This window comes from Diceros bicornis, chromosome 13 (genome assembly GCF_020826845.1).
Source record: "Diceros bicornis minor isolate mBicDic1 chromosome 13, mDicBic1.mat.cur, whole genome shotgun sequence".
NCBI classification, from domain to species: domain Eukaryota; kingdom Metazoa; phylum Chordata; class Mammalia; order Perissodactyla; family Rhinocerotidae; genus Diceros; species Diceros bicornis.
Window position 1 is genome coordinate 29,321,084 of NC_080752.1, and position 14,738 is coordinate 29,335,821.

At 54.4% G+C, this 14,738-nt stretch overlaps 1 protein-coding gene across 2 annotated transcripts in view; it reads right to left on the minus strand.

The window, feature by feature from the left end:
• Positions 1 to 14,738, minus strand: part of CTNNBIP1 (catenin beta interacting protein 1) — a 48,486-nt gene that overhangs the window by 10,937 nt on the left and 22,811 nt on the right. For both annotated transcript variants that reach the window (XM_058552849.1, XM_058552851.1), the window contains exons 3-4: positions 10,482 to 10,600; positions 9,793 to 9,883 (exon numbers count right to left, since the gene is read on the minus strand). In XM_058552849.1, the coding sequence (XP_058408832.1) occupies positions 9,793 to 9,883; positions 10,482 to 10,577 (187 nt within the window). In that variant the 5' untranslated portion in view covers positions 10,578 to 10,600. The remainder of the gene's footprint in view (positions 1 to 9,792; positions 9,884 to 10,481; positions 10,601 to 14,738) is intronic.

Here is a 14,738-nt window from a genome sequence, read left to right on the forward strand (position 1 = left end):
GTCCAGGACAGAGCCCTGTACAGATGTCACCAGAGAAAAGGGGGCACTCTCAGCGCCAGCATCAGCCATGGGTAGGGGCACCCACATCACCCGATTCAGAGTCACAGGATCCTCCAAGCCCAGCCCCCACGACCACACGCTCTGAAAACAGGGGGCCTCTCTGAAACCCCCACACCCCTTGCTGGCCCGAGCTTCCCAGGACTACTACGGGGTCACAGACCTTATGACATTCCAACCTCCTAAGGGGCCTAACACCTTCCTAATGAGGGTAAACGACTGGGGCAGCCTGAAAAACTCAGAAATACAACCCTGAAACCCCAGAGACTCCAAATTCCCCGGCTGCTGGAAGGGGAGAGAGTGGAGGGAGGGGACTTTGGCTCAGTGCTTCAAAGCCATCCGGGGAACCCGACCTGCCAGGCCCAGGCCATCCTCCGCGCACACGGCCCATGAGCTGAAGAGGAAACGCGACTACATGCTCCAAAGCGCCCAGGGCGAGTTCCATTCCCAACATTCCGTCCCGCCTTTGACCCTGTGATTTTTCATTGCAGTACTTCCTCCTCGCCCCATGAGCTCATTATCTCGCTGTGATACCAACTAGCGGCTGCTACCTGCTACCCAAAACTGCAGCGGCTCAGCCACCAGCTCCGGGGAGACAAGCCAGGCAGCAAGGCTCCTGGAAGAACAGGTCTTGGACACTCTTCCGAAGAGGAGTTTCCACGGGGTGAGGCTCGGGCCCACCCTGGACTGGCCTCTTCCCAGACAAACCCAGACCTGCTCGTGGCATGCACTGTTTTTAGCAGCTGGGGCCTAGGAGCCCGGGGGCTCTACACATCTCAGCTCTGATGCCCAGAGTTCCCAGGAGATGGTTTTTACCCAGAGACAGCAAGACACTGGTTGCCATGGGGACAGCAGCCCCAGATCCACCAAGGTCTCAGCAGCCAAAGCAGGCTCCAGGCTCAGTGGCGCCTTCTGGGCTCCAGGCTGACAACCACATCAGCAGGCACTCAGGCTGCCGGAAGGTGGGGCATGTGGACCGAGACATGCAGCCGGCTCCCGGCAGGGGCGCTGGGCCTCCTGCCTGGCCGATGAGGGCCCTCCCTGGGCTTAGGCTCCCTCAGTGGACCCCAGTAGCCAGGCCTGGGTCCGACCCTGCCAACCTGTGTGACACAGGGAAGTCCCTGCACATCCACCTTGTTTTCTCATCTGCAAAACGTGATGAGTCGCACCTATCCCACCCATCTGACAGACCAGGATAACGTCTGCAGCATAAAGCATCATAAAACCATCTTGTGGGGTCACAATGTGGGGTTTTATTACTCCTGCTCTGCTCTAGTCCCAGACCTGCTCCTCCAAACCCACCTCGCCCCCCCCACCCTTCAACACCACTGCTGAGCCCAACACACATACACACACTACCTCTAGATTTGTTTTCCCAGGTGAGGTACCCATTATCCTCACTCAAATTCTTTGGTCCCCCAAAACATAAGCTCTCCTCGACCAGAGAGCTTGGTTGTGTGAAGGGACAGAATCTGGGAGGAGGGGTCAAAAATGACCAAGTCTTCACTAATATCCTGGTATATTCTCAAATTCTAGCAGGCATCAGAATCACCTTGGGGATGTGTTTCAAATGCAGATTCCCAAGCTCGCCTGGCAGGCTGGGGCAGGGCCCAGGACTCTGCTTTTTTTTTTAAGGAAGATTAGCCCTGCGCTAACATCCGATGCCAATCCTCCTCTTTTTGCTGACGAAGATTGGCCCTGGGCTAACATCCGTGCCCCTCTTCCTCTACTTTACATGGGATGCCACCACAGCATGGCTTGACAAGCAGTGCATCAGTGTGCACCCGGGATCCGAACCTGTGAACCCCAGGCCACTGAAGCGGAGCGCACACACTTAACCACTATGCCACTGGGCCAGCCCCCGACTCTGCATTTTTAACAAGTACTCTCGGTGATTCGCAGGCAGTGGTCTGTGGTCCACACTCCGAGACCTGGATGCTACAGGCTGTCCCTTGACACCCACCCCCACCCCTGAGCCACTGTCCCTTCTCTGCCAACTTTCTGAAAGAGACGTCTGTCCTGCTTCCATTTCTTCATTTCCCATTTACTCCCTGGCCCCTGGCAATCTGGCTTCTAGCCCAGGGCTCCACAGAAACTGTTTTGGGAGAAGTCATCACTGATCTCTTAATTACCAGCCCAGGGGACTCTGACAGTGACATCCTCCCCTCCTTTCAGAGCTCCCCTGTGTCGCTCCCCTCACCCCGCTGTCCTCAGTGTTGTGCTCACTGAGTCCCCACCTCCTCTCACTCAACTCCACACTTCACCCTCACCCACAACCAATCCTCCTACCTTGCACCTGAACTCTGATCTCACTCCCGCCCCCTCCTGGACCCCCACAGGCACCTCCTACTTGGAGCTCCCTTTCCTGCCTCTCCACGGCAGCTACTCAGATCAGGTGCCTCGTCCACTGGGCCCTGGGTCTCAAACTCCATCCCCACCTGCTCACCCCTGCCTGCAGGTTCTCTGTCCTAAATGTCCCGCCTGTGAAATGCATCCGTAACCTCGCACCTGGACATCACTGAGACCTTCCCGCTGTCTCCCTGCCTTACCCTCTGCCCCGTGACCTCTCCCCAATGCTCACTCTAAATGGACAACAATCTGACAGGGCTATCCCCCACCTTCAGGCCCATGGTGACCCCTTGTGGTCTTCAGACTAAACTCCGTTCAGAGCCCATCTGCCTTTTCCAGCCACTTACCACCCAGCAACTGCCACAAGCCAATCTCTTAGGGGAACACGAAGACACCCAACACTCACACGCACTGGGCAGGCTCCAGGGGCTCCCTGGCCAGTGACATCCTGCTCCCCAGTTTGCCCACACACACATTCCCACGCATCCTTCAAGGCCCAGGCAAACAGCACATCTTCTCTCTGGCTTTCTAGGTGAGTTTCCCTTCCCTCAGGATTAGTCACACTCTGATCTGTGCGCCCAGAGTTCTTTACGCACTTGTCATTGTGTCTGTCTGTCCTGCTGAACCAGCAGCTTGAGGGCGGGGGCCATTGCCTGGCACACAGACCGACGGGGTAAGGTGAGCAAAACTGTTGCATTGCAGGATTGCGTGGCCCCTTGATGCTCTTCTCCGACAGAGGTCTGCCTCTTACGGGGTGACGGGAAGAAGTGAATGTAGGGTTGCAGGAGGGCCTCTGAGGCCTTTGTTCTCAGTTCTAAACAACAGAACCCATTACGCTGCTGAAGGAAGGGTCAGAGCCGCCCTTCACAGGCCAGAACTAGAATGCTCCATTGAGAACTGGCCCTGCATTTCAGCACATTCCTTACCCTTTCTTGGGATTTTATTTTCTTTTTCTGTGACATAAGTTATCACATAGTAAGTCCTCCTGGTTGACTTTTCACTTTGAGTCAATGTATATGTGATTTCTTTGTTCAATTTTATCATTATTAGGTTACAGGTAATTTTCATGTTAGTATTGATTAAAGTTAAAAAAGATTAGCTTCCCATCCCATAGACTGAAACTCTCCCGAGGCCTGACTATAAATTCAGTCCAGAGTTTGGTATCACCAGGAGCCTCTCATGGGGAGAGAGGGGACCCAGAACCCCCAGCAGATGGCCCACGCAGAACAGCAGCCTGGCACAGAAGAGGAGCTCTTACAGGACTCGCCTTCCCAAGGCATCCAGCAAATCCCTGCTCTGTACCCGATGCTGGACCACAGGCTGAATGTGTGACAGCACAGACCCTGGCCCCCAGGGGCTCCTGACATAATGCGATAATGGCTACACAGAAGGAAAGATCACAGGGAGCTCAGGAGCCAGTGGAGGAGCAGAGCTGCCCCGGAAGGGGTCAGAGAGGGCTGCATGGACAAGAGAAAGAGCAGAGGCTAGAAGGGGGTGGGAGAGGATTCCAGGAAAAACGCTGGCTGCAAAATGGAGTCGAGGGTGCCAGCGCCCTTACTAGTGGGCTGCTGAGAGGGTCAAGTGGGGTGACAAGCAGAGGAGAGCACTCACTCGGTCAACTGTGAAGTGCTGTGCAATGGGGGGGCGATTCCCTCGAGCCACTGGCTCCCTGCTGGTTTGCCCCTGACCACAGCTATTTTAACAAGGTTCGCAGCGTAACCCTGAGACCAAATGACCTATTTTAGGCTCTCTGGCAGCATACCCTGAGCCAGCAGTCTTGGCTTCCAGGGGGGAAAGCCAGCAGAGCCCTAAGACAGCCCAGCTGGTTCCAGGCTGGGCACCTTCCCTGGAAAGTCTCTTGGAACAAGTGTGATCAGATGAAGGTTAGAACAGGCCCAAAGAGCCACCGTGCCAGCACCGTGGCTCCCAGGGCCAAGAGGGAGACCAGTGGATGCCCCGGGAGGCCCCTGGGCACAGAAAGGACAAGAGCTTCCTTAACAAAACGGGCCATGTCTAGACGGGTCCCCCATAGTCCTGAGACACCTGGACAAGGGCCTATAAGAGGCACTGCACGAAGACGACCGTTTGGCAGGCAGCTGGCCACAGGAGGCCTTTGCAAAGTGCACTGGGGGCCCGGAGTTGGCACTCGCAGGCCCCTGTGCAGAGCTGGAGCCCTCAGAGAACCAGCATATCCAAAGGCACCTGCAGGTGAAAGGCCCAGAACAAAAAAGAAGCAGGAAACTCCACATTTTTTCCTGTGCCCTCCTGAAATAACCATGTTAACTGCCTAAATCACACTTGTTCCTCGGGTAAAACACCGTCCTGCCTAAGAATGCATACGACCTGTAAGCCACTCCTAGAATTTATCTTAAAACAAATTATAAAGATGAAGATCGACAGGCAGAGATGTTCGACGTTTGCCACACCCTGGCCCCACAGTGACTGGCTCCACGGCCTTGAGCATGTTACTTAACCTCTCTGGGCTGTTTTCTCGTCTGAGAGTGGGGCCCGTGACAGCAGCTGCCTCACAGGGCTGCTGTGAGGATTCGCTGGGTAACCCTGGCATGCTACCCGACAAGGAACCCGGCACATAGGAGGAGCTCAGCAAATGTCTGCTGTTATTATAATTAATAGCAAAAATGAGAAACAAATGTCCAACAGGAGAGGATCTGTCAGTGAATTACGGCACGGCCATATGGCTGCATATTATGCAACTGCTAAAACATTTTCTTGAAAATTGTTTAAGAACACTGTAAACTTATCATAAGTAAAAAATGGATGTTAAAATGGATATTAAAATGTTTACACCATATGGTCCCAACTTTATGATGGAAATACATGCATATTTTTAAAAGGCTGATGTGAAATTTAACAAAAGGGAATAGTGATTACAGCTATGGAGTAGGATTCAATCTTTTAAGCATCTCTGCCGTTTCTACCTTTCCCTGGTTTTCTACAATGACTATGTATTATTTTATAGCCAGGAAAAATGACCAGTATGTGTTAGTCAGAGAGTAGCTCTGGTGATAAGAAAGGAATGAACTCAGCGTTCTGTCACCTGCTTTGGAAGCTACAGCTCTCAGTCCCCAGGCCTACTGATGGGCCTTCTCAGCAAGGTGATCTTCCCAGAGAAGTACTGATTTCCCGTGGTTCAAAGTCAGTCCCACCTGGCTGTGAGGTCTGCTCAGCCACCCTCAGGGGCCGAGAGACAAGTACCCAGAGATTTGGTTCCATGTTCCTGCCTTTCTGGGGGACCGTGGGCTCCTGGACCCAAAGCTAGCTCCATTCATTTGTCCAAGCACACACTGAGGCCCAGGGGGCCCAGCCCCACAAACACAAAGACGGAAGCCACAGTCCTAAGCTCAAGGAGCTCAGAGTGGGTCAAGAGACGGACCAGGAGACAGTGCGGGCAGCAGCACAGCCGAGGTGCACGTGTGTGACGGAAATCATAGGAGGGCCTGGCCCAGCCTGTGGGAGGCAGGGGAGGGCATGGGAGGGCAGGGCTGAACTCCTGGCAGCCAAGAGGCAAATGCAGAGGCAGAACGGCCAGCCTGAGACAGGAGCTGAAAGCCATTCACTACGGCTGTTTATGGTGGTGAGGTCACGGTGTTGAGGGTGGACAGGGCGTCTTGCTCATCATGCTAAGAGGGCTGGATTTTAACCTCATGGCAGCAGGGAGCCACTGAAAGATTTCAAGTCTGGGAGAGACCTGCTGACGTAGCTTTCAAAAGTCACCCTGGCTATGGGGTAGAAAGTCCACTGAAGGGGGCAAGAAGAGAAGCCAAGATGCCGGTTGGGAGCTGTTTGCAGCGATTGAGACAAGAATTAATATGGGCTCAGACCAAAACGGGGGTTCAAACTAAGATGGAGAAGATGAGCAGATCTGAGGAGTATTAAGGCAGGAGAATCCAAAGGATTTGGTTTAGTAGATACTTGGGGAAGAGAGGAGTCAGGGTAAGTCCCAGGACTCTGCATATTGCGTGGTACATTCGTCACAACAGAGACTAGAGGAGGAAGAATAGATTCTAGGGCTGGGAGAGGTTATGAATCTGGTTCTGCTGAGTGTGGGATGTCTGTAGCAAGATGGTCAGTAGAGAGGTGCACATGAAGTTCTGGGGGTCAGGAGAGGGGTCTGGGCTGAGAGTGTATATTTGGAAGAGCGTATGCAACTGAGAGGAGGGAGGACAGAAGCATGGGGAATATACGCATGATGAAGGGAGAGGAGCAGCTCACAGGGCAAACAGCAGAGAGAGGGAGAAAAATGTGCAGGCAGAGGAAGAGAGAGACGCACATCATGGAGGACAAGGGAGGGAAAGGGGGGCTTCTAGAGGGAGGCTGCCATGGGTGTTTCAGACCAGCACAGGCCAGGCAGGTCCACTGTTCAGTACTGGGGGGCCACTGGGGCCCTCTGCTGGGACCCTTTAGTGAGGCCCTAAGGGGCAGGCCCACACACCGGGGTCTCCAGCACCTGCCTGGACCCAGCAGATGCTGGAGACACATTCACCAAGGGAAAAATGGGAGGGCGGGAGGCCTGGGCACAGGCCAGACCACAGTGGGCAAGGGATGCCTAGCCATTCTCCTGCCTGGGTCTGGGGAGGGCAAGTACTGCCCCTGGTACCAGACCCCTAGAGCCCTGGAGAGGAAGTGCGTGTGGGTCTAAAGCTGGTGGGCGGGACTCTAGGACCAATGGCAAGCTCTGTCCCATTGGTGGGACAGCCTCAGGCCCCCCACCGAGGGGAACTGGAACAGTCTTTTCTGTCTCTGGAAACAGCATAGGTAAGGGGTGCAGAGGGCAGCACAGGGCATTTGCTGTGTGAGAGAGTGCCACCTAGTGGCAGGAGGTGCTCACACCAGGCTTCTGCCGCACCGTCACACCCATCGCCCTGACCGCTCCTAGGCTTTTGGGGGCCTTTCATGCTGGCGTCCCGTGCACAGGAAGCAATGATCCAGGGCTTTTACCACCTGGGCAGCACCTGAGCCTCTGACAGCAGCACGCCCTGCCGCATCAGCTGAGGTTGGCTCTGCCAATAGAGAAGGTGGGCAGGCTAGAATTTTAGCCAAGACCCATTCCGCCTGGGCAGAAATGTCGGGTGCTGCTCCCAGGGCTGTACCTCCACAGTGGGAGAGACTGGACTGCTTGCTTTCGCATGTCTTCCCGTGTGGTTCAGGTCAGAGGTGACCGTGGGGGCCGGGGGCAGTATGCAGGGCACCCCAGCAGCAGAGAACACTCCTGCTACCAGCCTCCCCAGACATTCTCCCCTGGCTCCAGCCTGCTCCCTGGAGACATATCTGAGGCTGGCCTGGCTGTCTTGTGGACACCCCACGCCCAGGACAGCCCAGATTCCAGGGTCACACCCACACGTCCACAGTTCACTTTTGACTGCTCAGCAGTTTCAGGCCAGGTGAGGTCACCGTGACCTCCTTAAACAACTCCACGGAGCTCATTTTTATTCTCAGCTCTTGGTTTAGCTAGGTAAGATAAAAAGAGTTCTCTTAAAAACACTTTTTAAGGGCTGGCCTGGTGGCATAGCAGTTAAGTTTGCGGGCTCCGCTTCGGCGGCCCGGGGTTCACAGGTTCGGATCCCGGGCACAGACTGACGCACCGCTTATCAAGCCATGCTGCGGCAGCATCCCATATAAAGTAGAGGAAGACGGGCACGGACGTTAACCCAGGGCCAATCTTCCTCAGCAAAAAGAGGAGGACTGGCAACAGATGCCAGCTCAGGGCTAATCTTCCTCACTAGAAAAAGAAAAAATCCACTTTTTAAACTTCCCCTTATTACAAAAGAAATGTTTTACAAAAATGTGTGACTTGCAAAGTGAAAATCCCTTATTTAGCTCAACCCACTATCAAAATTTCCTATTAACAGCCTGGTGTATATTCCTTCAGCTTTTAATTTCTATACACGTACGTGAATGTGTACGTGTCTGTGTGTGTGTATCTAGGGGGGTGTATGTGTTGTTGTTTTCTATACTGACATACAGTTCTACAACTTATTATGACTTTTTCCATTAACAGCATTCTGCTAGAGGCATTCTTACCACCCCATCCCAAATTCAGGTTAACTCAGTGACCCAAAACCAGGGTGGGAGGAAAGATGGTGCCCCAGGGACTCAGAAGTCTGAGGGTTTCAGGTAGATATGGTTCAGAAGCCAGGGGAGAGGGACTCATGCTAGAAACCCCGATCAGCCCTGGAAAAAATATCCCAGGAGCGGGACAGGGCAGACTCGACACTCCTTATCTCCTCTCCAGCCATGGCTGACGGTGCAGTCAGCACAGAACAGGCAGCTGCATGAGTGCAGCCCAGGCAAGCTGTGCACAGTGAGCGGCTGTCCCAGGGAGCTGCCTGAGCCACCAGGACGCCCTGTATGTTTCTGCTGAGTTAGGTGCACAGGCCGGGTCACACCCAGCATCAGAGCTTGGGAACTGGAACTTGCACCAGGGCAGAGCCCTGTGACATCCAGGAGAACAGGGCAGCTTCAAGCCAAGCAGCTGCATGTGCCAGCCCTGCTCTCCTCCTTGGCCTCACGGATCACAAACACCATCCTCAGCACTCTACTTCTGGGAGCCAGCTCACATCAGACACGCCACAGGCGGCACTATTTTATGGCCAATAATTCCAACTAAGCATAAAAATAAAAGGAAAGGACTAGATGGAGATGCTGGTCAGGATACCGGGCTGCAGGGTCCGGATAAGCCTTCCAGAAAGGGAGAGCCCCATAAGCACCCAAAAGCCTCCTGCTGCTCCAGTGACTTGCTGCTTCTGAACCCCACTGTCCTTGCCTGTTAAGTGGAAGTAATATAGACACCAGCTATCTACGATTACAATGAAGTGATGTGTGTCAAGCACTTAGCAGGTGCTTGCTGGACAATAAACACTCAAATGCTACCCACTGCCGTTATTATGATTGGCTGAGGGCACCCAGAAAAGAAATAACTCCCTTCGGCACATGGAGACCTCCAGGGCCATTGGGGCCTCCCCTGGGAACAGCTAGGAACACCTTGGCCCCCATGTCGCCAGAGTCCAGGCCAGATCCTAGCACACAAGGGGGTTTCACTGTCCTTGGACAGGGTGCTGGGTGGGCAGGGTCAGGCCAAAGGCTGAGGAAATTCAACAACCAGACCCTCTGCAATCACAGGGGCCCTCAGACACCTGCCTTTCTTGCCTCTCCCACACCTAGAAAGGGATCCTACCATTACCTGATTGGGTCCTTGGCTCCCAGCTGGGGTAGAAGATAGGCCCAGGCTGGTGGCTCCTTGTCTAGATGTTGTGGATGGGAGGGAGCTGCAGCCCCTCCTTGTCTGCCCTGGGAGCTACACTTTCTAAAGGAACCACAGCTTGGTGTCCTAGGAGGGGTGCGGCTGGCCACTCGCCCTTGACTCACCCTGGTCGATAGAGTGCTGTGGCAGCTGGCTGAGCTGGCTGTTGACTACCCCTGCATAGGTGCGCAGGAACTCCTCCTCGCTGGCCGTCAGCTGCAAGAGTGAGAGAGCTGCAGGTAAGGGGTGCATGCACCGGCTCCTGAAGGTACTTTCTCCTTTGCTCCCCAAGCCTCTATTCCTGAGATTTGACTTTTCAGTTCCAGAGCAAGCATCCCCTCCTACCCTCTTCCTGCTTCCCTGAAACTTGGTCCATGGGCCCCCAGGACCTGGCACTGGGATCAGATCTGAGGCTGGATTCTAGTGCAGCAGAAAGACAGGCCCTGCTTCAGGAGCCCCTCTCTCTCTTTTTGAGAAATGCCCCCACACATCTACTGCCCTCTCAGCACCCATCCTGCCCAGTGGCCCTCAGATGCCTCCGTGGGAGAAGACTCTCGGGGTTGGGAGAGGGGAAGAAGGAGGGATTAGGGCCTTTAGAACTCTCACCCACCTGGCCCAAACTCAGCATGGGGTGGGAAGAACTGGACATGCTGGGCTCCATGCCACATGAATTAGCTACAGAGCCAAACCACAGGCCCAGCATCCCCCTCCCCAGACCACGGCTGCTACAGGAGGTGGCTACAGTCCCTCTGCTCTGCCCGCATCAGGCACCCTCCATGGCGGGCCTGCTGCTCGACACCCCAAAGGCACTCACGTTTGATCCCATCTTTCTCAGCATGAGCAGCACTCGGACCTTCTGCTGAATGTACATTTCCTCCGGACTCTTCCCGGGAGCCCCCTCGCGGTTCATCCCCTGGCCAGCTCTGGTGACTCCTGCAGAGTGAGGAGAAGCACCAAAGAGGGGGGCGGGTGTCAGGACAAGACATACCCAGATACAGACAGGGTGCTTGGCAGGAGTTGTCAGGCAGCCCACAATGCTTCAGGGTCTCGTTTCTGAGAGCCCAGAGCAGGTGGCAAGTTGCATGTTCCTCCCTCACCCACAGTGGCCCCGGCCAGACCGAGCAGATATGTCTTAGAGCAGGCACTGGCGGCCAGTGCCCTCTGAGTGTGGAGCTGTCAGGCCCAGGGGGACTGAGCTGACCCAGACTTCTGGCCAACTCTACTGTCCAGCCACCCCCTCAGCAAGGCTCTGCTATGAGCCACAGGGCATGTGCTGCATGAAGCCCAAAGTGTCCCAGGTTTTCAAAGCAAGCAATTTCCACAAGAAGCAAAAGTGTGACATGATCAGAGACAGCTGGCTGGGGCCTTTGGCTTGAGAAAGCATGAGATCAGTACCCAGCCCCCAAACACCAAGACAGCGCCTTCTGCAAAAGCCACTGAAAGGTTCAAGAGGCCAGCTCTTGGGCTGGGTTCCAAGGAGTCCCTCGATGGGGACAGGAGGAGCCAGTGGTGTGGGGCACAGGCACCCGCCAAGGCTCGCTGCCGTCACCCTCACAGGCCCACCCCACCTGTCAGAGGGCAGCTCCTGTGGGCAGCAGCTGTGTCCAGGTGCAGCAGGGCCCTGACCTGCAGAAAGGTCCCAGGAGAGCAGTCCCAGGGTTTCCTCTCTCCAGGAGGAGCCGGCGGAGAGGAAGCTGGGCGTGGAGGGGTTTGGGTTACACACTTGTAACTCCTGGATGAGTCAGAAATAACGCAGCAGCTGGTGGGGGTGGAGCCTCAGCAGCCCTGGTGCCAAGGAGCTGTGCTCGGAGGACCAAGGGAACCGGGCTGGTGGGATAAGGACTCTCCTCACACCGTCCATCCCTCAGGGGCCAGCAATCCCTGGACCAGCAGGCTCTCCCGGGCAGGGCTGCTCTCTGTGCAAAGGGTGGACTCAGAAATGCACCAGAGCCTGGGCAGCAGCCTCCCTGGAGGTCCCTGTCAACTGCTTAGTCCCCATAAGCTAATAGGAGCTCTCGCCCTAAAGCCCACACAACAGGCTAAAAAGCTGGCAAGTTGGGGCTTAAGCAGCAGCTGTATGCTGGACGTGGCGGGGTCTCCTTTCAGGGCCTTCCTGTCCACCACTAAAGCCCCAGGCTGCCTATTCTACTATCTGCACCCTGCCACCTCTGGGCTCAGAAAAGGGCCTAATTAACAACTGGTAACCGGGAGAGAGGCGACATGCCTAACTTCCTAGCACAGCTGAGTGGGAAAGCTCGGTTCTGGGGTATCACTTCTCCTCACGTCGACCCCTCCTCACTTCCTTCCACTCCACCACCCCACTCGAGTAGCCAGAATGATCTTAAAAAAACCCAGAACTGATGGCATCACTCCCCGCTTCCACCTACCTCAGGATACATTGCCCCGTCCTTGCCAGGACCCCACGAAGCCCCGCATGGTCAGCCTACTTCCCTCTCCTCATTCCTCCCCTTGCTGCTTTGCCTTCCTGGCCCCCAATCTGGTTCTAGAACAGGCTAAGAAGCTCTTTCCCCCTTTGCACTGGGTGTCTCCTGGGCCTGGAACCAACTTCTTTTCATCCTTCACCTCACTTAGATGCCTTCCAGGGAAGCCTTTCCTGACAGCATAACCCAAGCAGGTTCTGCGCCCACCCCAGGCCCTCTCAGTCACATGGCCCTGTCTCGCCCCAATTTTCTGAAAGGACCCTGTTGGAGCACTTGCTTATTGTCTCTCCCCGGGCCAACTGGAAGGCCAGGGCCACATCTGCTTCACTCACCCCGTCACCCCGCAGCCCAGCACCACGCCTGGCGGGCGCTTAATAAATACTGCCTGTTGGCTGAACAGAATATCGAGACAGCCTGGTGTCTAAGCTCCCCACCCTCGACAACATCCACATCAATTCAGGGCCAAATGTCATCATGTTGAAAGAGACCAAAGTACCAATCTAGTCTCCATCACCAAATTTAGTTTTTCCAAAGGACTCTCATTCCTGAGTAATTTGAGTGCCTTGGGCTATCGTGCTCTCCAGAGGAAATCTGAAATGCCCCATAAAGCCTTAAAAACAGGAGTTAGGGCTTTCAGGAGTAAAAACCTTCCAGTTCTGTCCTGTGTCCAGGGGCTAACGGTCAGTTTGCTCTCTCCCTGTGGAAGACAGCATGGAAGACAAGTGACCGGCCACTAGGTGTCACCACAAACAAAAAAATCAGAGTTCAGTGCTTTCCCCCAACACACACAACACATCTCCAACTCCCCAACAGGCCCATCTAGTTCAAGCCCTTATTCTGACCCTACTGTCAAAAACCACACCCCAGTCCTGGGTCCCAGAGCAAGATCCATTCATTCACGCAGGGGGCCAGCTCCACCCAGGCAAGCACATGTATCTGGTCTTGCTGCGCACCCCAGGACCTAGGGTCCTGGCTTCACTCCAACAGAGATGTGGGCTCAGAACTAACAGGAGAGAGGGGGAGGGGAAGGGGGAGGGGAAGGGGGAGGGGAAGGGGGAGGGGAAGGGGGAGGGGAAGGGGGAGGGGGAGAAGGAGGGAGGGAGAGGGGGAAAGGGGGGGGAGGGAGAGGGGGAGGGAGGGAGAGAGGGAGGGAGGGAGGGAGAGAGGGAGAGAGGGAGGGAGAGAGGGAGAGAGGGAGGGAGAGAGGGAGAGAGGGAGGGAGAGAGGGAGGGAGGGAGGGAAAGAGGGAGAGGGGGAGAGGAGGAGAGGGGGAGAGGGGGAGAGAGAGAGGGGGAGAGAGGGAGAGAGGGGGAGAGGGAGGGAGGGACGGGGAGAGAGAGAGAGAGAGAGAGGGAGAGAGGGAGAGAGTGAGTGTGTGTGTGTGTGTGTGTGTGTGTGTGTGTGTGTGTGTGAGAATCATCTTACATGGGTCTATTTTACAGAATATTGCTCTGTCCAACAATCCTACAGCCGGCACCCCATAAAGATTGGTGTCACTCCACTGTTTCCCTCCATTGCAGCCTCACTATTCCCGGGGACCTCCCACACTCATGCTGTGATTACTAGGGTAGTTCACACAGCCCAGCTGTGGGCCTAGGGTGTGGGCATTGGTGCCTAAATGGGTCTTTGGTGCTGGGTTACTCCCACATCGGCATGCTTCCCTGGCAGAGATGGTTTCTGAAACTGTCTCTCCTGGCTTTGGGGAAGACTCCTATCATTTCTAAAAATTCTGGTCTTCTAGCATTCTTTAAGCTCTAGTTTGAGCTGATTCCATCCTGCTGCCTGACAGTGGGAACACCGAGGGCCAGATCTGGGGTAGAATGCGGCTGTGAGCACACATTCCTGCCTTCACACTCCTATCCTAATGGACGAGAACGTCATGACTGGGTTACATAATTCCATCCTAAACAGAATCTGCATCACAGGTGTCCATGTGAAGAAAATTAATAACTGAAGAGAATAAATCATAATCAACCCAAACAACACAGACATTTCAGTTGCTGATGTGCCACGAGCATATTAAAGTGTCTTTGGGTTTGGTGCCGATCCAAGCAAACACGTATTAAAGTTTCATCACAATTCTGACAAGCATCAGATCAACTTCATTTGAGAACTGTTATTCTCCCCTGTAGGGATCAGGAACTGGTCTCCATTAAAACGTGTTTCAATCACATATGTCCAAACTGCAACTAATTTAGACACACTAAGTATTCATTCAGCCCTCAGTCGTAAGAGCCAAAAGTAATAACAATGCTTCTCAATTATGGTCTCCCCACTAGCGCCATCAACATCCCATCACCTAAAATGGTGATGCTTCCATTCTAAATCCCAAAAAAATCTCTGTGTCAACTGCCCAAGTCAAAGACAGACCTGCTCCCTCCCATAAGATATAACATTCTGGAAACTAACTAGGGAAAAGCATAGATGAGTTCAAAAATGGAAAATGGAAAGCAACAGGTAACTATCAACTATCCAAAGGAATGGCGAGAGGAGAGGCCTGTGGCAGTACATTATGCCGTAGATATCCATGTGTTATGCAAAAAGTGGGTGTGAAATCACATCAGATTGGGACAAATGCCCGCACCTCTGCTGAAGGAAGGTTGGCTGGTAAAGGACAGTGAGGAAGGGGC